At 45.8% G+C, this 24,058-nt stretch overlaps 1 protein-coding gene across 1 annotated transcript in view; it reads right to left on the bottom strand.

Moving 5' to 3' along the window:
* The window catches only part of PSME4 (proteasome activator subunit 4), a 228,326-nt gene that overhangs the window by 152,259 nt on the left and 52,009 nt on the right, over window positions 1-24,058 (bottom strand). The window contains exons 2-3 of the mRNA XM_069768879.1: window positions 22,134-22,274; window positions 20,004-20,120 (exon numbers count right to left, since the gene is read on the bottom strand). Coding sequence (XP_069624980.1) covers window positions 20,004-20,120; window positions 22,134-22,274 — 258 coding nt within the window. The remainder of the gene's footprint in view (window positions 1-20,003; window positions 20,121-22,133; window positions 22,275-24,058) is intronic.

Genomic DNA, 24,058 nt, shown 5'->3' with positions numbered 1-24,058 from the left:
GAACAAGCAATAAACGCCCGGAATAAACAGCTTCAGGACCCCGGGTCACTGCTTTTGATGGGCTCTAACTATGGAGAACATGAGGCAATAGGAGTTGCACAAATCGGGTGGATCAGGGTCAGAAGTGGAGACATAGCTTGTCACATGTGGATGTAAATAAGCAACAGGTCATCACTGAGAACCACAAGGTCAACAGACGGGAATCAATGCATCCAAATTATAAGGCCGCGTTCACACATCAGTATTTCGCCTCAGTATTTGTTCCACTCCTGGTTTTGGCAATCATAGGAAAAGTATGAGGGTATGTTTCCAAGGTCAGGAATGGCTCCGTATTTGCTCATGATTTGACGTAGTTAAATTCTGCACCCGAGGTCACTAGCATTTTTTATGTGTTTTTTTATCAGTTGAAATAAAGCTAATTGAAAGTTGGCTTCTGGGAAGGAAAAAAAAAAATTCCTGTTTGCAGATATATTGGGATATGTTCCCACAGTCCGTAAACGCTGCGGGTTGGACGCTGCATACATCTGCAGCGTCCAGATATTACAGCATTGTGGATGGGATTTCAAGAAATCCCATGTCCACTATGCATGCACCGACGCCCGCAGAGACGGAGACGCAGCACATCTTTACAGACCGAGGCATAGCAATTTATGTAGTGGGGATGCTCAATCTCCGCTGCGTAAATTACCCATACACTTTCATTAAATGCGGTAAAACCGCATTATCTTCCTTGTCACATGCATATTAAATGCGGAAACGCAGCTTACTATGCATGTGTACTAACTTACATAATGGTGAATCTTGTGACACAGCCGAAATTACATGACACAGGAAGTGGAGGAAAGCACAGAGAGAGGTCCCATCCTTTTCAATTAAAAAAAAAAAAAAAATGGCGTGGGGCCCCTCATAACCAGCCAGAGTAAAGCAGACTACGGGGACTGGTATTTCAGGCTGGTAAGGATCCAATATCTCTCCACTCTACTCTCAAGATCGCATCTCACCACCTGTGCACTTGACCCGATCCCTTCCCACTTCATACAAAACATCGCCAGTCTTCATCCCAACCCTAACCCATCTCTTCAACCTATCACTAACAACTGGTGTTTTCCCCTCAAGCTTTAAAGATGCCTCAATCACACCTATCCTCAAAATGCCCTCTGCATCTAGCTATCGCCCTATATCACTTCTCCCCTGTGCCTCAAAACTACTGGAACAACACGTCCATCTTTAACTGTCCTCCCATCTATCTTGCTCCCTTTTCGACCGCTTACAATCAGGCTTCCCGTCACACCACTCCACCTAAACTGCCCTAACTAAGGTCACCAATGACCTATTAACCGCCAAGAGCAAGCGACACTACTCTATCCTCCTCCTCCTGGACCTGTCCACTGCCTTTGACACAGTGGACCATTCCATATTACTACAGACCCTCTCATCCCTTGGCATCACAGACTTGGCCCTATCCTGGATCTCATCATACCTAACTGACCGAACATTCAGCGTCTCCCATTCACACACCACCTCCTCACCGCGCCCCCTATCTGCTGGAGTCCCGCAAGGTTCAGTTCTAGGACCCCTGCTCTTCTCCATTTACACTTTTGGCCTGGGGCAGCTCATAGAATCTCACGGTTTTCAGTATCATCTCTATGCTGATGACATACAGATCTACATCTCTGGACCAGATATCACCACCCTACTAACCAGAATCCCTCAATGTCTATCCGCTATTTCATCCTTCTTCTCCACTAGATTTCTAAAACTTAACATAGACAAAACAGAATTCATTGATTCTTTGTCTTTCCCCCATCTCACACGACCCCCCAACGAACCTATCCATTACAGTAAACAGCTGCCCACTCTCCCCAGTCCCACAAGCTCGCCGTCTCGGGGTATTCCTTGACACTGATCTCTCCTTCAAACCACATATCACCCCTTTCCACTTCCAGCCACCTTCAAGTCAAAAATATTTCACAGATCCGTACATTCCTGGGGCAGCACGGTGGCGCAGTGGTTAGCACTACAGCCTTGCAGCGCTGGGGTCCTGGGTTCTAATCCCACCCAGGACAACATCTGCAAAGAGTTTGTATGTTCTCTCCGTGTTTGCGTGGGTTTCCTCCGGGCACTCCGGTTTCCTCCCACATTCCAAAGACATACTGATAGGAATTCTAGATTGTGAGCCCAATCGGGGACAGTGATGATAATGTGTGCAAAACTGTAAAGCGCTGCGGAATATGTTAGCGCTATATAAAAATAAAGATTATTATTATCTCCCGCCTCAACTACTGTAACCTCCTGCTCTGTGGCCTCCCCTCTAACACTCTCGCGCTCCTCCAATCTATTCTAAACTCTGCTGCCCGACTAATCCACCTGTCCCCCCGCTATTCCCTGGCCTCTCCCCTCCTTCAATCCTTCACTGGCTCCCCATTACCCAGAGACTCCAGTACAAAAGCCTAACCATGACATACAAAGCCATCCACAACCTGTCCCCTCCATACATCTGTGCCCTCGTCTCACGGTACTTTCCTGCACGCAAACTCCGATCCTCACAAGATCCCCTACTCTACTCCCCCCTTATCTCCTCTTCCCACAATCGCAAACAAGATTTCTCTCACGCATCACCCCTTCTCTGGAACTCTCTACCACAACATATCAGACTCTCACCTACCATCGAAACCTTCAAAAATAACCTGAAGACCCACCTCTTCCGGCAAGCCTACAACTTGCAGTAACCATCGCTCGACCAAACCGCTGCACGACCAGCTCTATCCTCACCTACTGTATCCTCACCCATCCCTTGTAGATTGTGAGCCCTCGCGGGCAGGGTCCTCTCTCCTCCTGTACCAGTTCTGACTTGTATTGTTCAAGATTGTACCTGTTTTTATTATGTATACCCATCCTCACATGTAAAGCACCATGGAATAAATGGCGCTATAATAATAAATAATAATATCCATGAGCATTACCAGCCTGATAATACCAGGCCACAGCAGTCTGCCTACCTTGCATACAAATGTTCAAAATAACATGGCACTCAAATGTTATTGAGAAAGGCAAGTTCATTTATTACACATCCAGACAATAATAATTTGTAGGACATTTTCAGTCCAAACTGGACCTTCCTCAGAACAATTTTTATCTGGTTCAGTGGTGTGGATTTTTTCTCCTTTAAACAGTAGTGTCTCAGAGTGTGATTTAAGTTGCCACAAGCGGCACAGCACACAAGCAGCGCCGAGCCTCCATACTGCGCACATTGTTGGCAACCGCCTAAGGACAAATAGTTCCGTTATATAAATGGACCCAGAGCTCCAGGCACCTTAAATCACACTCAGACACTACTGTTTAAAGGAGAAAAAATCCACACCACTGAACCAGATAAAAATTGTTTTGAGGAAGGTCCAGTTTGGACCGAAAACTTTAAACAAGATTTTTATTGTCTGGAACTTAACTTTCTCAATAACATTTGAGTGCAAAGTTATTTTGAACATTTGCTACGAAGGGCTGGATACCCTACTTGAGCACCAATAACCACACAACAGAGTGCTGTGTTTTTTCATATGCTTACCTTGGATGGTTATTAAAAATAGAGGGATCCCCTGAAAAAAAAACGTGTGGGATCCCCCTATTTTTGTTAACCAGCCAAGGAAAAAGCAGACAGCTGCCGCTGCTATTCTCAGGCTGGCGAGGCTCATGGAGTTTGGCCCTCACCAGCCTAAAAATAGAAGCCCACAGCCGCCCCACAATTGGCACATCCATAGATGCGCCAATTGTGGCACTTTACCCGGCTCTTCCCACTTGCCCTGTAGCAGTGGCAAGTGGGGTAATATTTGTCGGGTTGATGTCACCTTTTTATTGTCAGGGCTTAGTGACGGAGAGGAGTCTAAGACACTTATCCATTACTAATCCTATAGTTACATGGTAAACACAGCCAGAATACAGGCCTTTAAGGATCTTAACTAACTATACTTATACTTACTGGATCGCCTAATCCCCGGCTCCCTCGACCTCCTGCGACAAAAATAAAATAAACCAACACAAATACTCCCTTGTCTGCCGTAGTCCATTACCGAGTGTCCCAAGACGAGTCCAGCTCTGCTACATCTGGATGCCTTTGGCTGACTGGTGACATTATGCCACCATCCAGCCTGACAGAGACACAGCGGAGCTTGCAGATGACCACCGGAAATAACTGTCTCTGGCGCGCACATGCACGGCAGTTGTCACGGTCAGCTGATCTCATCGCGAGAACTGCAGTGGACGCAAACTTCTGGCTGTGGTACAAGGTAAGACATTATGTAAATTAGTTCATATGCGTAGTAAGCTGCATTTCCATACTTACTACGCATGTGACTATAAAGATAATACGGTTTTACTACATCTAATGATAGTCTAATGGAAATTTATACTGCGGAGACTGAGCGTCTCCACAACATAGACATGCTGCGGTCTGGAAAAAGGTGCCACATGTCCGTTTACGCAGGGATCCCAGAGGCGTCTTAACGCATAGTGGAGATGGGATTTCAAGAAATCCTATCCACTACCCTGTAACATTGGGATGCTGCAGGTTTGACGCTGCAGCTGTAAGCTGTTAATAGAAACACACCACCACTTCTGTATTTTTCACCCACTCCTGGTTTTGGCTTACAAATACTGAGGTAAAATACTAACCAAATCCTGAACGTGTGAACATGGCCTAAGAGGTAAACATTATGTGAGGAGAATCCCATGCCAATCTTGTAACTAAACTGCACTTGATATGAATGACTAACAGCTGCAAATTATCAATCCCAAATGCTACATCGTAAAAACTACTTGTGTGTCAAGACAAAAAAAAAGAAAAAGAAAAGCTGGGTATGAGATTGGGGAGCCCTCGTTCTCTAATAAGCGATTTGTAGGAGAGGATGTGGACATCTGGGGATACTTTTAGTTTGTTGCCTCCATGTATCATTGGTTTGAGATCAGCAGCGGTTTTTATAAGGATGCCCATGGATGTGACCATTAGGGGCGCTCTGCTGTTATCTTCCTTTATTTTTATTTTACTCACTTATACAGCGCCATTAATTCCACAGAGCTTTACATACATCATCACTGTCCCCATTGGGGCTCACAATATAGATTACCCATCATTAGGTCTTTGGAGTATGGGACAGGGCAAAAGCTTAGAAAAAGAAAGAATTCTCATTGCAACATAAGAGAAAAAAGAATGGATCTACCTGTGGCAATACATTTTTGTCTCCCGGATCACAGCATTATGGACACGAAATTACTTGTATAAAAAGGTAACTTCAAACCTCAGAGAGACAGAAGAGTCTGGGAATATAAGCTGATGATGACCTTTGACACACTCCGTGCAGGAATGAATGTGTCGCATGGATTTATGTCTTTTTACATCAATTAAGGAATTTGCTTCTCAGACCGTGTGGGGTCATCATAACGAGACCCATTCAGAGGACCATAAAACATTCACACTCCTTATCTAAGAACTGTTCCAATATTTATGGACATAAGACAGGTGACGTGAAGCAGAACTTCCATTATGTGAGAGTGCTAAAATGTTTATCTATGGTATATTTTCTGGGCTGTATTGTGCATAAATATGTGTTTTTTCAGAATGTGAATTAGTCTTGTCCTGATGAAGAGACCTGCGTAGTCTCGAAAGCTTGCAATTTGTTACCATCTTTTCAGTTAGCCATTAGTTATCTACTGGCTAACAGTACCAAGGTATAGCGTTTGACAGCGGCATTTAACTAGCTATCAGCTGCGGATGAATCGCAATTCCACCCGCGGCTGTTAGAGGCACATGTCAGTTGTTCAAAACAGCCGACATGTGCAGGAAAAGATGTGCGCTCAGCCCCGGAGCCCACATCATTGGAGGGAGTCAGACATCGGTGTACTGTTATGCCCGATGTCAGAAAGGGATTAAAATTAAGTGATACATCACTGAATTCAGGGTCTCTTTGCCTTAAACAGGGTGTTCACAGATGAGGTAGCAAAAACCTGTTGTCAGATTCCCTTTACTGTACTTGTTTTTATGCTATAGCAATGCAGTCACTGCAATCTGTACATTTCCTTTTGCTGGGAGTTTTTCAGTACATATTTGGGGCTAAGTCACTGCTTTGATATTTGTGTGAGAACTCCTCCTACCTATCCATGGCTGTTTTTAATTAGAGCTGGATCCTACTTGCCTTATACATTTTCAGGCCTTGGCTCAGATCATGCAAGTCTGATAGTGTAAGCTCCCATCTAGAGAGGTTGCCTTGTCACTGGCAGATGGGCTCACACAATTTGATCAACATTTTGTCAAATATCTTGAATTTCTAAATCTAGACTATACATCACTAATACGATTAAAAATTCATAAATCCAATGCTCACATACAAGTGCTTCTCACAAAATTAGATACTGTATTTTTCGGACTGTAAGACAAATTTTTCCTCCCAAAACGTGAAGGAAAATGGAGGGTGCGTCTTATAGTCTGGATGTACCGGCTCTGGCAGTGGTGGTGTGGTTTAGGCGGAGTTGTATTTCGGCAGCTGTGCTCTGCTTGTGAGCAGCGCATAAGGTCAATGGAGCAGGACACTGCGAGGGAGCGGAGGAAGGTAAGTGCACTGGTTTGTTTTAAAAAAAAAAAAAAAAAAATCATTTCTGATGGGGCCATGCATACCAGGACAAGGATGGGGGCCACGCATACCAGGACAAGGATGGGGGCCACGCATACCAGGACAAGGATGGGGGCCACGCATACCAGGACAAGGATGGGGGCCACGCATACCAGGACAAGGATGGGGGCCACGCATACCAGGATAAGGATGGGGGCCACGCATACCAGGATAAGGATGGGGCCAATCATACAAGGTTAAGGATGAGGACCCTGCAAACCAGTATAGGTGTTGAGGAAAGCCATAAGATCAAATACTTAACCTCAAGACATAAGAGATTGAGGTAAATGACCCATAATGTGTATTGTTTAACCTTACATAAGCTTGCTCAGATCAAAGTGTGACACTTAAGATGGCTGCCATTTCCTGTTTCACCACACCATGTGCTGATGACCTCATGGACCATCCCACCCTAATGACCTCATGAATCTGCCCACGGTGATGCCCACTCTGATGACCTCATGGACCAACCCAGCCCGATGACATCATGGATCCACCAATGGACTAGCTCATTGCCCAACCAACTAACCAATGGAATACATCCAATCACTCCCATTTTAGAGCTAACCGAGCACCCCTTACAGGGGTTAAATAAACCTATGTTCTGATTAAATAAAGGCCCTTGGAGCTGAGCCATAGATTGATCAAGGAGATTTTACATCCGACTGTCTATACCAACTCCACAGCCCTGAATTAGTAAAGTCTATCATATAATTTACCGCTGATAAAATGCATAAAATATTAATGACCTCTACTTAAGATAGGTCATAAATAACAGATTAGCGATAGTCTGGTCCGGCACCCAGCACCTTACCTACCAAAGAATGGGTCATAGACCTGGTGACAGCCAGATATAAGCATTGCGTGGAGCTGAACAAAACGGCTCAGCTCAAAGTGTAGCTGCGGCTGCAGAGAACTGCGTATCGGCTCCTATTCTCATAAATAGTGACTGATCTGCAGCGCCTTGTGTTTTTTGCTCTTTTATTTACCCCACTCAGATTTTGTTTTCCCTGTTTGTTAGTACATTATGTGTTCACGTGAATGGAGTCATTCAAAATTACAAAATGTCCTGGAAAAAAAAAAAAGTTGAGGCAAATATAACTTGCTATCAGAAGGGGGGAAAGAATGAAACATGGCTTGGAGAGCAAGGAAGAAAAAAATAAATGATTCAGTGTTAGAAATAGCTGCAGGCAAGGGACATGCACAGATCTCAACAGAATGGAGATGGCATCTACAGTCTCCAGGAGTGCAAAAGAAACAAGCTGTATCAAAAAAAAAAAAAAAAAAAGAAAAAAAAAGGAGGTGCAGGATACAAGCTGTGCCGATATACATTACCCAATGGAGACAGCAGCACTCTGGATACAGAGTCCACATCCAGTCTTGTTACTGGAAGAAACACTCTCTGAACGGAAAAATCTTTAACTTGAGTATGGCAGCAAACTGCTTGTCAGAGAAGTTGTGAATGATGATTACATACTGAAATGTTGTGTTTTTTTTTTTTTATAAATAACCACTAATGTATGTAAAAATAGGGATTTTTGTGTACTCACCATAAAATCCTTTTCTCCGAGCCACTCATTGGGGGGCACAGAACCATGGGTGATATGCTGCTGTCGCTAGGAGGCTGACACTAATTTGAGACAAAAAAGTTAGCTCCTCCCCTGCAGTATACACCCTCATGCTGGCTTCCAGAGACCCAGTTCAGTGTAAAAGCAGTAGGAGATCAACAACAACATATTACATAATATTAGAGTAACATGTCAGAGTAAGTCAAGAACCACAAAAGGAACGAGCCATAAGGCTAACAGGGTGGGTGCTGGGTCCCCCAATGAGTGGCTCGGAGAAAAGGCATTTACGGTGAGTACACAAAAATCCCTATTTCTCCTTCGCCACATTGGGGGACACAGAACCATGGGACGTCCCAAAGCAGTGCCTGGGTGGGGAACAATACAACCAAATAACAGAGTACCAACCTACTATAAATGTGCAACGGCCACCTGCAGAATACGTCTGCCAAGGGCCGCATTCGCAGAAGATTGAGTGTAGACATTGTAGTGCTTCGTGAACGTATGCAGGCTGGACCATGATGCGGCCTTGCAAACCTGCTCTGCCGACGCCTGTTGCCGAATGGCCCATGAAGCACCCACCGACCGAGTTGAGAGTGCCCTAATCCCCACCGGGATAGGTCTGCCCCTGACCCGATAAGATTCTTGAATAGCTGATCGGATCCATCTGGCTATCGTAGCTTTAGAAGCGGCTAAACCCTTTCTGTGACCCTTCGGGAGCACAAAGAGGGAGTCCGATTTGCGGAAGGGCGCAGTCCTAGAAATGTACCTCCTGAGGGCCCTTACCACGTCCAAGGTGTGAAGGGCCTTTTCAACCCTATGTCTTGGTGGAAGGAAAGGAAGGGCGCCTGATAGAGGTTACTGCCACAAGGAAGGCGACCTTTCAGGAGAGAACAATCAGCAAGACATCCTGCAGAGGTTCAAAACGGGACTCCTGAAGAACACTCAGGACCAAATTGAGATCCCAAGTCTCTAACGGCATTCTATAAGGGGTTAATACGTGGGAGACCCCCTGAACAAAAGTCCTGACTTGCAAGTCAGCAGCAATCTTACGTTGGAACATCAAGGATAATGCAGAGATCTGACCCTTGAGGGAACGGAGCGCCAGACCGGAATCCAAACCGGACTGGAGAAATTCCAGAATGGAGGGAATTGAAAAAACGAGATGCGGACGTCCACGGAGCCTGCACCATGAGAAGAAGGCTTTCCAGGTGTGGTGATAGATGCGAGCAGAAGACGTCTTGCGAGCACTTACTATGGTGGCAATGACTTGCTGGGAGAAACCAGCTTGAGTTAGGATCCAGGTTTCAACAGCCAAGCCGTTAAACGTAGGGCCCCTGAGCTATGATGGTAGATCGGCCCTTGGCGAAGCAGATCTGGGCAGTCTGGTAACCGCCAGAAAACATTGGATACGAGTTGAACGAGCTCCGTGTACCACGCAACTAGAATCAAAGGAACCCCCTCCATCTTGATTTTCCAGATTACCTTCGGTAGTAAAGGAAGCGGAGGAAACACATACGGGAAGTGGAACCGATGCCTTAGGGATATCAGTGCGTCCACCCCGATGGCCTGGGGATCCCGAGAACGTGCTATGAAGTTAGGAACTTTTGCGTTCAGTCTGGACGCCATCAGATCCACGCCCAAAGTCCCCCAGCAAAAGCAAATCTGCTGGAAGACCTCCGGATGGAGTTCCAACTTCCGAGGCGAGACCCTGACTGCTGAGAAAGTCCGCCGCCCAGTTCTCGACGCCTGGAATGTGCACTGCAGAAATGGTGGAGCAGTTGTTCTCGGCCCAACGGAGAATGTGGGAGACCTCCAGCATCGCCGCCCTGGTGCGGGTCCCCCCTGATGGTTTATGTACGCCCCAGCTGTGACGTCTGATTGAATTCGAATTGGGTGACCCACGAGGAGGAAGTGGAAACATCTCAGGGCAAATCTGATCGCTCGAATCTCCAAGATGTTTATCGGAAGTCTCGACTCCCGAATGGTCCAACGCCCATGGGCAGTGTGGTGGCGAAATACCGCTCCCCAACCGAGGAGGCTGGCGTCAGTAGTCACCACCAGCCAGTGAGTTGGGAGAATGGAATCATCCCTCAGCCAGGGGAGGTCCTAAGTCCACCATTTGAGCGCCTGCCTGATCCGCGAGGACAGAGGACATGGTCGATCGAGGGATAAGGGACTCCTCTCCCAGTTGTCCAGCAGAGCCTGTTGTAAGGGGCGGAGATGCAGTTGGACGAAGGGAACAGCTTTCATTGCGGCCACCATTTTCCCCAGGATCCTCATGGCAAACCGAATGGAATGAGGAAAGGGACGACAAAGCGTCCGGGTTCCCTGCTGAAGCGCTTGGGCCTTGGACTGAGGAAGCAGGACCAGCCCCTTGGACGTGTCCAGGATCATGCCTAGGAAGGAGATCCGTCGGGCTGAAACGGGGGATGACTTGTCCAAGTTGATCAGCCAGCCCAGGCGTGAAAGTATCCAAGGTAATGCAGACGCTTGTTTTGCAGGCTTGATAGACGACCTCCTGATCAAAGGTCCGTCCTAAGTATGGCAACACGACCACTCCTCAGGAGTGAAGAATGGCCATGACCGCCGCCATGACCTTTGTGAATACCCTGGGCACGGTGGCAAGGCCGAAGGGTAAGGCCGAGAATTGAAAATGGTCCTCCTGGATGGCAAACTCAGGAATCTGATGTGGAGGGAAGACTGGGATATGGAGATAAGCATCCTTGATGTCTATTGATGCTAGAAACTCTCCTCTCTCCATTGAGATGACTGACAGGAGGGATTCCATAAGGAAGTGCCGGACCTTTACATACTTGTTTAGGAGCATTAGATCCAAAATAGGGCGCACGTCCCGTCCTTTTTTGGAACGACAAAGAGGTTTGAGTAAAAACCTCTGAATCGCTCGTGCTCTGGGACCGGAACAATTACCCCGTTTCGGCGGAGAGATTCGATGGTGCGGTGAAGTGCGCGAGACTGAGCTCCTGAACTTGGGAGATGAGAAGGAAAAAAACATGCCGGAGGAGAGGCGGAGAATTCTATTTTGTAACCAGAAGACACCAGGCCTCTGACCCATTCATCGTGAATGACGGAAAGCCAGACATGTTGAAAGAGAAGCAGGTGTCCGTCTACTTTGGTGGTGTCGACCGGAAGACTCCGAGTCATTGTGAAGGAAATCTGGAGGGCCTGGATCTCCTGGTTCTGGGTTGCCTAGGCTTACCTCGCCAGGACTAATTAGGCCTGTATGAGGGCCGAGGGTCGGTCTCTGTACGTGGAGATCGTTCTGATCTAGACGAGGCTGTGGAGGTGGACCAGAATGGGCTACTGCTAAAGGGCCGAAAGCGAAAATGTTGCGGATGCTGAAAAGCAGCAGTTTTAGGCCTGTGCTGCGGAAGGAATTTGCTTTTCCCTCCTGTAGCATCGGAAATAAGCTGGTCTAATTTTTCTCCAAACAGACGTCCACTCTGAAAGGCAGAGAAATCAGAGGAATCCACATGACACTCTCTAAGCAATAGTGCTCTCCTAATGGTGACAGCGTTTGAGGCAGCAATTGCCCCACAGTTTGCTGCGTTAAAGACGCGTACATCACAGACTCCAGCCATAGAGTTTTGTTTGGCGAGATTCGCCGCCTCAGACGGAAGAGCCTGGTCCTGAATGGATTTTGCAAGGGCATCTGCCCAGAAAACCATTGCTTTTGCGACCCATGCCGCAGCGAAGGAAGGGGATAGAGAGGAACCTGAGGTTTCATACACTGAGTGAGCCTTGGAATCTGACGTTCTGTGGGATTTTTAATCGAAGCCCCATCAGGAACGGATAAAAGCGTTTCGGTAGCCAAACGCGATACTGGAGGATCTACTAGTGGAGGTTCCGTCCAATCTTTGACAAGATCTGCGGAAAAGGGATACTTCGTTTCCAGGGTCTTTTTTCCCGTAAAGCACTTATCCGGTCACTCCCTGTGTCGCCGGACTATATCTAAAAAAAATCCGGGTGAGAGGTGAACACCCTATGGGATCGTTGGTTCTTTTAAAAGATACCGCATGATCCGGAGCCAAATTAGGGTCATCATCAACCTTTAGCACGTGATTGACAGCTTCAATGAGGGAATCGAATCCGGGTCCAAGGATGCCTCAGACAAATATTTGGAGTCATGATCGCTACGAAACCCTGGAGAGGGTGCGCAAGAAGTGGAGCTACCAGAGGCTGAATGGCAGGGTGAATGCTCAGGAGAGGTAGTGTGGATCCGTTTTTTGGATGTCTACCTCCTTCAGGTGAGAGCGGCCCCTGCTGGCCGATGATTCCCCTGTAAGGGAGGGGTCTCTTAACCCAGGTAGACGAGTGCCCCACTCCCCAGAGGGGTCATGAAGGGATTCAATCGCTTTGGCCAACGAAGCCATGGATTGTGACAGTGACGCGGCCCACTCGGGGGGGCTAGATACACTGGGGTCGGTAGCCGCGGAGGGCTACTGGGCACATTGGGCATCACAGGCTGAGCAGAGAGGGGAGCTTTGAGGCCGAGGGAGAGGAGCCTGGCTGGTGGTACACGCAGTGAAAAAGGTGGTATGTACCTTTGTAGCCTTTTTAGCCCTTGACTGCGACATAATGTACCCCAATATAAGTAAAAAACACTGCCACTGGAAGCGATGTGGGGTAAAGCTGCAGGGAAGCACCTAGTGCAGTCTCCTTACCCAGGTCCTGTGTCCCGCAATCTGAAGATGATGGCGCTGAGTAGGGGAAGACCGGCATCCAGGAGTGCTGACACTTGCAGACGGCGGCCAGAGCTGCTGTGAAATGGGGAAAGATGGCTGCCGAGAGCTGGGAGATAGTCTCGCAAGGAGCGAGAAGCGCCAGGTCTGGGGCCGAAGCCGCACGAGTGATGCGAGTGGTGGGCGGGGCCTATCGGAATGCAGCCCGCACTAGGCCGAAGCCGGGGGCTAAATTTCTGTCTTCGGCCGGCGCACACCTGCGGACCGCCAGGAAAGATGCCGTGGAGCCCTGTGGGGACCCTGCCGCTATGGAGCCCTCCTATGACCGCCGGAAAAACGACCGCACCCGGGTGGCACTTACCCCGACATGAAGGGGATGGCAGATGCTGCATGTCAGAGCTGTGCCCAGGGTAGTTAGGACGGTGCAGGGTTGGGTTGGGGGAGCCTCCATCCCCTTAAAAGGGGGATGGAGAGTAACCGTCCGCCTCCTTCCATCATCCGCTTTCTTCAGTGGTGATTCATGTGGGGGCTGCACGGACGCCACGATGGAGAGTGCCTCTGAGCATCCGAGGTTATAACCTGGTGGGCAGGGCAAAATGTCCAGCAATAGGCCTGGCTGCAGAAGAGGATACGTGGAGGTGACACTTCATGTGCTCGTCTGTTAAGGGAGGAGGGGAGAATGGTGCCCTTGAAAGGGCCCGTCGCCCCTAGAATCAGCTCAGGCAGTGGCATCCCACGTTGCAGGAGAGGATACGGAGAGGCGACACTCTCCGTGCTCGCCTGTTGGTTCGGGGAGATCGGAGCCTTGAAAGGATCCGTCGCCCCTTCATCCAAGTAAAAAAGTTAAAAAGTAAAAAAAAAATCAAAAAAATAAGAAAAAATTCTAGTCCGAATAGCAGACCCTGTGTGCCTCCTACGAACACAAAGCTTGAACTGGGTCTCTGGAAGCCAGCATGGGGGTGTATACTGCAGGAGAGGAGCAAACTTTTTTGTCTCAACTTAGTGTCAGTCTCCTAGCGACAGCAGCATAACACCCAGGGTCCTGTATCCCCCAATGTGGCGAAGGAGAAAGACATTTTTTATATCAAATAGTGGCCACTGTCTTTAGACTGCAGCCTTGAACTTTACCTTTAGTTATTGGCAGTAGAAGCAATCCAAGAAAAGTGGAACAAGCATGTTTATGTCCATTGAATAAAAAGGGAAAAAAACATTTTTTGCAAGGAAAAAGAAATGTGTTCCACTACATTCTAGAGAAAATGCAGTCGACCTGTAAGGTTATGTGCACACGTTCAGGATTTCTCACAGAAAATTCCTGAGAAAAACCGGACATTTTCTGCAAGAAATCCGCAAGAAAACCACATGCGTTTTTGCCGCGTTTTTTTCCGGACACTTCCCAATGCATTTTGTAGTGGGAAATCCGCAAAAAAAAACCACAAAATTAATGAACATGCTGCGGTTTTTACCGCGATGCGTTTTTTTTTCGCGGAAAAAAAACGCATCATGTGCACAAAACATGCGGAATTCATTCTAGATGATGAGATGCTTATTGTATGCGGTTTTTTAGCGTTTTTATCGGGAAAAACGCAAACAAAAAAACGCATCGTGTGCACACAGCCTAATACTTGTGTATGTGTGCACAAGTGTAAGCAAGTTAGAAGTGTAGCAGAGGTATCACGTCAGACCACAAATACGGCAACTTTTAAGCACAGTATATCTTTACTGCTTTCATTATTACTACAGACTTCCAAGAAAAGAGCAAAGTGTTCTCATTCACTGACATGAACACAGTGAGAAATCAGAACTGCAACATTCATTAGAAAGATATATATCACCACATATATAGGCATAAACAGAAATAAAACCGCTACAAAAGTGTAATGGTAAGGCCTGATGCAAAACAGACCAAAATAAGGTGATGGGAACATCACCATACAGTGATGAGGCTTCCTTTATGTAAATCATCTCTTGACTCGTTATTAGTGATGGGTGAATATACTCGTTACTCGAGATTTCTCGAGCATGCTCGGGGGTCCTCCGAGTATTTTTTTAGTGCTCGGGGATTAATTTTTTCTTGCTGCAGCTGAATGATTTACATCTGTTAGCCAGCATAAGTACATGTGGGGGTTGCCTGGTTGCTAGGGAATCCCCACATGTACTTATGCTGGCTAACAGATGTAAATCATTCAGCTGCAGCAAGAAAAACTAAATCTCCGAGCATTAAAAAAATACTCGGAGGTCACCTGAGTGCACTCGGGAAATCTCAAGTAACGAGTATATTCGCTCATCACTATTCGTTATGTTTGTAAAGTCTTAAACTCTCTCTCTCTCTCTGGGGCTTAAAGGGAACCTGTCAGCAGGATTGTGCTCAATAACCTACAGACAGTGTCAGGTTGGCGCCGTTATACTGATTACAATGATACCTGGGTTGATGAAATCCGTCTTGTGGTTGTTGTCTAATCCTTATTTTCAGGTTTCAGTTAATGATATGCTTGTGCTCTGATTAGCTATTCATAATGCAGACTGCTGACAGGTTACTGATCCCTCACTGACCTGCCCCCTAGTTTACATAATGAATATTATATATAGCTTGGGGAAAAAAAAAAAAACCTTTCTGCAGGCAGGTGCCAGTTGTCGCACCTGCGCTGAAGCCTTATCACATATCTATTATGCATATAATTATTTAGCTTGATCTTATCCGGATATTCACAACTTTTTGAAAATAGCGCAGTAGCAGAGCCATCTTGCTAGAGAAATAAAAAAATAAAAAAATTTCTTCCTCCAAGCCAGCGCAGTAGCAGCTATCGGCGATAGCTGCTACTGCAATTTTTTTTTTTCTCTAGCACAGTGTTTTTCAACCAGTGTGCCGCGACACATGGTCGGATGTGCCGCGGGGAACGGGAGTCAGCTGTTCTCTGTGCTGACTGTCAAGCTGACAGCCGGCACAGAGAAGCTGCAGCGCGCCGGCTCCCGGAGATCAATTGTACTCGCAGACATCTACCAGCTGCGAGTACAATTGAGGCTCTGATCGCTGGGTCAGAGCGACGCCAGCAGCGTGATCAAGTCATGTGATCACGCTGCTGACGTCACTATCCGGCGTGCAGGAGACAGAAGACACTTGGTGGTAAGTGCTCCTGTGCTGTGGAGCTGAAGACACCGAAGATTCAGCGTGGGGTGGGTTTATGGGGAGTATGTGGGGGGATTTATTAAGTGTGTGGGGGGATTTATTAAGTGTGTGGGGGGATTTATTAAGTGTGTGGGGGGATTTATTAAGTGTGTGGGGGGATTTATTAAGTGTGTGCGGGGATTTATTCAGTGTGTGGGGGGGATTTATTCAGTGTGTGGGGGGGATTTATTCAGTGTGTGGGGGGATTTATTCTGTGGGGGGGACTTATTCAGTGAGTGGGGGGGACTTATTCAGTGAGTGGGGGGATTTATTCAGTGTGTGGGGGGATTTATTCAGTGTGTGGGGGGATTTATTCAGTGTGTACGTGGGGGGGGGCTGGAATTTATTTAGCATGTGTGGGGCAGGGTGCATTTATTCTGTGGAAGGGGATGGATTTATTCTATCGGAAGGGCAGTGGATATATTCTGTGGGGGTGAGTGGGGAGATGGGGGTGGACACAGTAGCGAGGGGAAAAATGTGTGCTGACAGTACTGGGAGCAACGGTGATGAGATGTGTGAGGACAGTATGGGGAGTCGGGGGGAATGTGTGAGGGGGGAATGCGTGAGGAGGAAATATGGAGAGAGCAAAGGGGTATGTTAGCAGGGGGGGGATGTACAGGAGGAGGCTATTAGAAATGTGTGCAGACAGTATGGGGGGAGGAAAGTGTGAGTGGACACAGAATAGATACTGAGTAGTGTGAGGGTAACAGCCAGGAGGAGACAGTATGCCAAGTAGGAGGAGTGTAATGAAGGGGCACAGTAGAGAGACTGAGCTCTCTATGAGGGACACAGTATGAGAAGGCAGTGTGAAGTATGGAAAAGAGAGAGAGGGTAGTGTGGATGGCATGTACCATAAGAGGGACAGTGAGGGTCATATTATGTGCTGGGAATAAAGTGAGGGGCAATTATTTACTCAGGGGCTCAGCCTAGGGCAGATATTGTTATTCCGGAGCATTATAATAACACTGCTATCTTTAAGGGTGTTGTGTCGGGATGTGCTGCAGAAGACAGGAGAAGATGGAAGTCTGCAGAAACGAGCTCTGCCGGTGGATGAGAAGAGTCATCATGGCATCTGGACAAGGTGAAGATGAAAAGAAAGAGGCGACTCCACAAACAACGTCATCTATCAGGTACCTGGATGTAAATGTGTTTTTTTTGTGATACTAATTCTCATTTTTATTTATTAGGAACATTAAAGGGGATGTCCAAGGTTGTGATGAGTCTGCAGTCATACTATGTGACTGCAGACTTCTGAATTCTCACAGTGCACACTGCTATCATAATTCTCTGATGTTGGTGATTTACATACATGCGGTCACGTGCTGACTAGACATGTGTGGCCTCATTCAATGAAAATGAATTGACTGAGGCCGGACACGTCTAGTTAGAATGTGGCCAGAAGTATCCAAATCACATACTTGTGCTGTCATGACCGTCCACTCTGGCCACCGGCAAGGGAGAATCCTGAAAGTGTGCAGTGCTTGCGCTGTGAGAATTCAGAAGCCTGCAGTCACATAGAATGACTGCAGACTTTCATCTCAAACCTGGACGCACCATTTTGTGCCATTTTGGTTGGTGGTGTGCCTCGGGATTTTTTAAGTATAAAAAGTGTGCCGCGGCTCAAAAAAGGTTGAAAATCACTGCTCTAGCAAGATGGCACCGCCGGCGCAGTAGCAGCTTTCAAATCACCTATAGCTGCTACTGTGCACGTGCAACCAGTGCCATTTTCAACTTTTTTTTTTATGAATATCCGGATAAGATCAAAACAAAATAATTATATGCACAAAAGATATGCAATGAGGCTGCAGCGCAGGTGCCACCGCCGGCGCCTACCTGCAGAAGGGTTGTTTTTATTTTCCCAAGCAATATATAATATTCATTATGTAAAATAGGGGGGCAAGTCACTGAGGGATCAGTGACCTGTCAGAAGCCATACTGATGAATACCTAACTAGAGTAACACTTGAAGACCCCCCCCCCCCCCCCCACACAAGCCACCCCAGAGCACGAGCATATCATTAACTGAAAAAAATTTAACAACCACAAGATGGATTCATCAACCCAGGTATTATGTTAATCAGTATAACTGTGCCGATCTGACAGCTTCTGTAGGTTACCGAGCACAATCCTGCTAACAGGTTTCCTTTAAAGAGACCCTCCTTTTCTCTATTAACCTTTACTTTACCATGTGGAACTTTTACTTAACATACTCTCCCCCCTTTAATATTTCAGCCATGGATCAGCCTATTCCTGGCACCTTCTGCATTTATGTAGAATGACTGACAGCATCGCTGCCTATCCTATGTCGCAGTGATCTTGTAGCCTTCTGCAGACTGGCCAGCACTACTGGGGACAATGTCTCAGGGTATACAACAATCTGAAAAGCCATCATCATTGTAGATTAATACACAGGGGACCAGGATCACGCATTCATACACCTACAAGGAGGATACCAGGCACTGGAATAAGCTCAGAAACTGCTAGCAGATCCCCTTCCCTATGTCTGCCGCAGTCTTGCTAGTTCTAATCACAGCCAACAGTTAATACAAGAGAATTCAGCAGCACAACCAATCAGGTTCAGAAGGTCATCAGCGACCACATCCACAACCCCAGGTCCAAATGACATTTTTCAATATAAAGCAAGAGAAGTCTGCAGCGCTCCCTGCAGGACCAAAGGCAATTATTTACCACAGCATTTGGTTCACCGTATACTGGAGTACTTAGGGTTTTCTCTATTGTTGCATAACTAACATCTATCCATTTGAAGGGGTTTTCCCACAAAGTACATTTTGTAACTCATAGTGCTTGGAATAATATGATCCATAATTGGATGGGTTGAATAAAAATGTTCCAGTGCTGAGATAATCTTATAAATGTGCCCCTGCTGTGTACTGTGTAATGGCTGTGTCTGACCGTACAGGGACATGGTCTGATAATACCACAGCTCCTGAAGGGGGGGGGGGGGAATGAGTGATTATACAGGAGACATACTGTAGCAGTGTCTTGCAGCTGCTGCTTTATGTGACGTAAAACACTTCCCTGCCTGTTTTAACACAGGAGTGAGTTTTTTTTCCCCCATCTCGAGTCCCCTGAGCTCATTATAAATAACGTCAGTGATGTAGAAGCTCCAGCTCCCGCTGAGCTCATATGCCACGACTTCTTTTGATGATGATCTCAGGATGCTGGAGACGCAGCAGAAACACTCGCTCCTGTGATAGAACAGGCAGGGAAATGTGTTACTCAACAGAAAAATTCTACTTTGTTTCCTCCCCTATCCAGGAGGAGTTGCTGGAAGATGTTCCTGCAAGGGGAGACTCAGCCATTATTCAGTACATAGCAATGGCACATTTATAATATATCGGAAAAAAAACCCTTTAGTGGAAATTGCTACTATGTGCACTGACTTGTCAGTGAGCTTGCACCACAGGCTGAACATAAAGGGCTGCAGTGTAAAGCAGAGAGGAGAAACCCTACCAATGACAAAATCAGATAAATATTTCACACAATCTTTAACTCTCAAAACACAAGGCATCCAAGGTGCAAAGACCAGAAAAGGAACATCTTTAGCAAAACGGAAAACTGAAGTGTTCTAAGCAAGAGTTAACAAAAAAATATTTATAACATTAAAAAAAAAAAAGGTAGACAACTAGTCCATCTAAAGAAAGAAAAAAAAAGTGATAATTTAATATTTTATGTAATGAAAAGGGAAAAATGAGAGCGTGGTAGTGAAACTGCAGCTTTCATGCCGAGGCCAGGCCATTTTCCAACAATTAGTAATCACATTGAATGCTACCACCTCCGCAGCGTGTAGCTATTCTATCCTATCAAAGAAAACAAGGTAACTGCAGGCTACATGTTCCTTTACAAATGGATCCTGAGCAGGACATTCACCGCCGACAGCAATTTGATTTACTTACTTGGGGAACCAATTAAGACCAAGGTGTTCTGTTTTAGAGTACAGTATTCTCTCCAGCATGTCGTACAATGGTCTCCAGGGTAACTGCAGGTCTTCCCGTGAAAGGAGCTCTTTCTTCCTGCAATCGGTCAAAAAAAAAAAAACCATATTGTGTCAGGCTGATAATCCACAAAGCATTGTTAGGTCCCTATTAGTGATGATGATGATGCTGGGATAAGCTGTTATCTGAGCATGCTCGTGTCCAAATCGAGCATTTCTTGTGTGCCCGAAAAATATGCTCAAGTCGCTGCGGCTGTTCGAAATCCGCAACATATGCAGGGAATGCCAAACAAACAGGCAATCCGTGCGTGCGTTGAGGCTATCCAACAGCCATGCCGACTCTAGTATATTTTTCGAGTATCCCGAAAATACTCGATTAGGATGAACATGCTCGGATAACTTGGCACGCTGGATATTGCTCGGATATTACTTGGCACGCTGGCTCATCATTAGTCCTTACACACATATGCACACGCCATAAATATAGAGTGTGCGAGAGAACAAGACTGACAGAATGAAAGGAATTCTAAAGCAGAAGCCCAAGAGCCTACAGTAAAAACATCACAAAAAAAAAACAAAACTATTTATGCAGTTTCCTTAGATGATAATATGGATCCAACACGGTGTTAGTATTAGTGTCTTAGGTCTACTCACTCTGGTTTCATAGCACATAAGTCATGGATTGAAGGGAATATGTCACCACATACCACAAAGCAAACTACTATTAATTAAACAGATCTTAGACCTGAAGAAGATTCTGCATGTACTTTGCAAATGCAAGTGAGAATGGCTGTATAATTCTTTATGAAAGTGTAACTCCATTATCACCTACCTTGGCGGATTGTAGGCTCCTTAGTGTGTCGCTCCTGCTGAGATCTCACACTGCTCAGTACAAGCACCAAAGACAATACAGTAGGACTTGTGAGATCTCCAGTTCGATAGCTGGTTTCATAATATTCTCATTCTAATATGAAGATTATAGAGCCATTCATGGAGTTTCAAAGCGAGTATACCAGCCTCATCAGGTCTAAGGGTAACGTCTCACAGTGGCACTTTGGTCGCTACGACGGCACAATCTGTGACGCTCGAGCGTCGCTCTATTATCGCTCCAGCGTCGTAGACTACGGTCACACTTCGCAATGCATGGCGCTGGAGCGATAATTTCATGACGCATTTGCGATGTTGAAGTCGTATGGGACAGTCGTACGGGCATGTCACACAGGAGGTGCTCTCACAATTCAGGGCACATTTTGCATAATCTATGCGTGACGTTGTTCACGAGGGGCGTGTTGTGCTGCTAGCTAACTACACCTGTAATATGCTGATTGGCCGTTGGTTACTGTGCGCGCATTGGTTGGAAAAATTGTCACCTGAGCGCTATTGTTCCCGACGCCACCTCAGCTTTCAAAAGAATACAACGCTCGAGAGCCGCGGTTTTATCGGCCGGGAACAATAGTACCACGTCTGTCGAATGAGCGCACAGTATTGTACCGCCCAATCAGCACACAGGAGGTGGAGAATTTGGCGCTCCTACGTATCAAGCGCCTCCACCCATTACATCTTATACAATATCGTGCACACCTTTGTTACACCATGCGATCATGCCGCCACAGCGGGACATTTGACGACGAAAGAAAGTTTCAAACGATCTGCTACGACGTACGATTCTCGGCGGGGTCCCTTATCGCAGTAGCGTGTCAGACACAGCGAGATAGTGAGGATATCACTGGAACGTCACGGATCGTGCCATCGTAGCGACCAAAGTGCCACTGTGAGACGGTACCCTAAGATCTATTTAATAATGTAAACAGCTTGTACTGTCAAATATATTGCCAGATTCCTTTATGTATTGAACAGAAATTTACAGTTTAAGACATTAGGATGAGCGAAGATGAAAAGATTTGCGCCACATGGAAGAAAATCAGGTTTTAGTCTCACGAGAGCCATATTTGGTGTTTAAGTATAATATTTTATTCTTTTACATTAGGCCTTCTAAATACATCTATAGCTTCTTACATATTATTTACATGTCCAGGTTATGTATTTTTTAGTATAACAAATAATAAAAATCCAGAATTGAGCCTTGACTTACTTCAAAAGGCTAATCAACAAGCGTGCGAAACCTTGCATCATGCTGATCTCCAGTTTGGGAACAGTCACCAGCTCATACAACAGCTTCACGAAGAGAACGTGATCTTCTTTGCTAAATTTTCTGCCGTAAAGCCGTATATACCTGAAAAGAGCAGAAAACGTTTAGATTTATGTTCACAGAAATAAAGTCATACAACTCGGATAAATATTAGGGACCATTGAGGTTTACAGCATACTTGCTAACTATTGGAAATGGGTGTCAGGGAAATTTAGACTGCGGCTTCTGAAGCTAAATTTCTAGATATTACAAACTGATAAAACAGGGGAAGCAGAACATCCAAATCAGTATAATAATCTTTAGTGTATTGTTCCGATTGTATTAATAACCACTGGATAAAAAGGTAGGAGTGTGGAACAGAGGATCCCACTCTCCCAGGGAACAACTGCATGTATCTGGTACAGGTAAGAGAAATCTTGGAATGTGAGGTATACAAGTACAATCACATAGTAAGTACACCTGTATATCACTAACTATCCAAACTAATGCCAAAATATGGCAGCTATACTGTGGAATAATCTTACAGAGCACAGCAGAGCACATGAAATTGGTACCCCCAAATAAAGGGTAAACAGCCAAACAATGGAAAGTGCAATTACAAAAAAATCCCAACAAAGAAAAAAAGAGTAACTAGTCTACCAAGGAAGGTTGGATCGGCCTGGAGGGAGTGAAGTACAGACCCCAAAGCGCGTTTCACGTCACCTTTGCGAATATAAAAAAAAAAACTCAACTTTTTGAATAAGCTTCCTAATAATTTTACTGTGAAATGGTTTCAAATAACATAAAAAGTTACTTATTTAAATGCGATAAAATTTGCTATTTGCTCATTTTGGTGCCAGCTCTGCTGCCGGGAACCCATTTGGGCCAGGCTGGAGTGATCTGATTTTGATTTGGGGCATCACTAATTATGGAACGATGGTGTGAGATCAGTGGCCCAAAGTCATTTAACCCCTGAAAAACAACAGTTACTTATTTAAATAATCAAAATCGACTGCCCACTTTGACGCTAGTTCTAATGCCCAGAAGCCATTCAGACCAGGCTAGAGTGACCTGAATTTGCTGTGGGGCACCCTGATCTATGTATCTGCAGTGTGAGATCAGTGGCCCAAAGTCATTTAACCCTTTCAATAACACCAGTTTTAGCATTTTTTGTAGCTTTCAGGTCTTCACTCGTTTGGCAGCGCTGGCGCGGATTCAGCAGTCACCACCCTGTGCATAGCGAAATAATTCCTACTCAAAATAATCAAAAGGAGTATGTACTCCTTGAGAAAGCCAACAGGTCAAACGTACGTTGGAGTCACTGGGTACTTGCAATTGGCAACTAAGCCTTCCCTTATTTTTCTTCCTTCATGGTCTTTGATATATGAGGTTTATGGTCTGTCCAAGTCACACCTCTTGTGAATCATTATGCTATACTTATATGCCTTTATGCACTTTATTATTGGCTTGACCACAAGGCTTCTTTGGGTAGAAAAGACTGCACAACATTTGCACTTCCACAAATGGTTTGCAGTTTTTCCTACATAGGACTTTTCCCTTCCCCCCCATGTGTTTTTAACATTTCATGTGTTTATAATTTTATTCAATGACAAAATATGATATTTTTATACGTATACACTACCATTCAAAAGTATAGGGTCACCCAGACAATTTTGTGTTTTCCGTGAAAGCTTATACTTTTATTAATCAAACTAGATGGTGGCCCGATTCTAACGCATCGGCTATTCTAGAATATGCATGTCCACGTAGTATATTGCCCAGTCACGTAGTACATTGCCCAGACACGTAGTACATTGCCCAGACACGTAGTACATTGCCCAGACACGTAGTACATTGCCCAGACACGTAGTACATTGCCCAGACACGTA

This window comes from Ranitomeya imitator, chromosome 5 (genome assembly GCF_032444005.1).
Source record: "Ranitomeya imitator isolate aRanImi1 chromosome 5, aRanImi1.pri, whole genome shotgun sequence".
Taxonomy (NCBI): Eukaryota; Metazoa; Chordata; class Amphibia; order Anura; family Dendrobatidae; genus Ranitomeya; species Ranitomeya imitator.
The sequence above is the reverse complement of the archived record's forward strand: the minus strand, read 5'-3'. Positions and strand labels throughout refer to the sequence as shown.